Source organism: Aplysia californica, unplaced genomic scaffold, assembly GCF_000002075.1.
Source record: "Aplysia californica isolate F4 #8 unplaced genomic scaffold, AplCal3.0 scaffold00231, whole genome shotgun sequence".
Lineage (NCBI taxonomy): Eukaryota > Metazoa > Mollusca > Gastropoda > Aplysiida > Aplysiidae > Aplysia > Aplysia californica.
The window spans coordinates 1,070,121-1,072,347 of record NW_004797501.1 but is presented as its reverse complement, the minus strand read 5'-3'; the positions used below and the strand labels follow the sequence as shown (position 1 = coordinate 1,072,347).

The 2,227-nt window shown below is 39.4% G+C and overlaps 1 protein-coding gene across 1 annotated transcript in view; it reads left to right on the top strand.

Annotated features, from left to right (window-relative positions):
* The window catches only part of LOC101861663 (sodium- and chloride-dependent glycine transporter 1), a gene marked incomplete in the record, with an annotated part of 32,490 nt that overhangs the window by 27,073 nt on the left and 3,190 nt on the right, over positions 1–2,227 (top strand). Inside the window, 1 exon segment of the mRNA XM_035970180.1 lies at positions 1,716–1,828. Within this exon segment, the coding sequence (XP_035826073.1) occupies positions 1,716–1,828 (113 nt within the window).

Here is a 2,227-nt window from a genome sequence, read left to right as displayed (position 1 = left end):
GAGGGGGGGGGGCATCCGGATAAAAGTACAGAGCACACCTGGTGTAAGACAGACCATAATAAGCGACAGAGATTCTTCAACAGAATAGAAAAACGTAAAATGTATATTGTAATATAGTTTGATAAGTGTGTTTTCTCTTCGTAGACTACTTTGACATCAGAACAAAACAAAACAAAACAGCTTTGTACGTGAAGTTTATGTAAGCTTTGCAGGTCAAGAAGTAGCACAATAACCTCATGGTGAGAGAGAGAGATAAACCTTAGATTATGGAGATTGAGATAGACAGACAGACAGACCGACAGACAGACAGACCGACAGACAGACAGACCGACAGACAGACAGACAGACAGACAGACAGACAGACAGACAGACAGACAGACAGACAGATTGACAGACAGACAGGCAGATTATGCGTTAAAAAAAAGAAAGAAAGAGGGAGCATATTGTCATTCAAAGAATAACCTCGTCTTTTATCTTTCATTAAGCACCCTTGTCCTCCTACACATTTTAAACTGGGTTAAATAGGCTCTATAGTGCATTCGACTCTTCCTGTACGCTGTCAGTTTTACGTTGTTATAAATAAATAATAATATAATCATTAGCATTTGTGTAGTGCAATGTTTGTTGGAGGTGTTTTTGTTTGTTTGTTTTGGTACTTGTATTGGCATTTTGAGAGATTTGTTTGTTGTTGTTGTTGCAATTGTAACAAATCGTGTTCACACTGCCCCAGAACCATTCAGTTACTTGAGTAATTGATGCTAGATTAAGATCTAGATCTAGTATTCTGCATAAAACCTTACACTTCTCGTGCAATCATGTAAAAAGAAAAAAAATGCGTCAGTTTCGACTATCGCGATAACCAGGTGAGATAATTAGCACCCTCTGCACACTCATTGAGCCTATAGTCCTTTCATCAGTGCTGAAAAGGTGAATCTCCCTAACTCTCGAGGGTTTCTACTCGACATAAGATTCACATAATAACTACTTCTCCGGTCAAAGTTAACAATCTTTGGAGTTCAGCCATGCCAGGAGACGTAAGATGGTGCACTACCCGCCTCAAAACCTCAAAACCAGTGACATATTCTTATCTAAAGAAAAGGCTTCTTTTTTTTCTCTTACACTTACACTGGCATGGGAAGAAAGGGGAACGTAGTGCCGTTATGATACACACGTGCAAACACATACACACATGTACACACATACACACATACACATACAGACGCACATACCTACACACATGCACACACGTGTACACACACACACACACACACACACACACACACACACACACACACACACACACACACACACATACGCACACACAAACACACACATACACAAATTGCGGGGACGGTAAGGGGCGGGGGTGCGATTGGAATGATACAGATAGATATCGGAGAGAGACAGAAAGAAGGGCAGTCGGGAGAGAGAGAGATGGGGTAAAAGACAGACAGACAGACAGACTCAGACAGAGAGATTAAAAATCAGAAATATTATACGAAATACCAAATCTAGTTAAATCGAAATATGTACACCTGGAGATAGATGGTTGGTGGGGTGGGGTGGGGAGGTGTTTGGGAGGAGGGTTTGTTGTTTTTTTAACACAGAAAAATACATATAGCTGAATAGATATTCTAAGCATTTCCCAGACACTCTATCATCCTCTGATGGGAAACTCACTGCATTTTGAATCGCTCGTGTGCACTCTTTTTCAGGCCCAGGATTAGCTTTTATTGTATACCCAGAAGCCATTGCGAGCATGCCAGTGTCCACATTATGGGCTATCCTCTTCTTCTTCATGTTATGCATTCTCGGATTCAGTACTCAGGTAAGCGGGTGGTTGGTGAGTGCTCTGCTGTGTGTTGCTCTTTCTTTCCTATCAAACATCAATTGCCCTGATCTTTCCTTTTCCTCATTTTTTTTATATTTGTCACTCTCTTGCAACACCACTTATTTTCGGTACTAGTGTGATCGTATTGTGCTGCAAGTGCCGTAATAATAATAATGATGATATTAATGATAATAGTAATAATTATAAGAAGAAGAAGAAGAAGAAGAAGAAGAAGAAGAAGAAGAAGAAGAAGAAAGATAATAAAAATAACAATTTGACTTTTACATACCACCCTCTTCTATCTCTCTCTTTCTGTATACCTACCTGTCTATCTATCTATCTATTTATCTATCTATCTATCTATCTATCTATCTATCTATTTATCTATCTATCTAT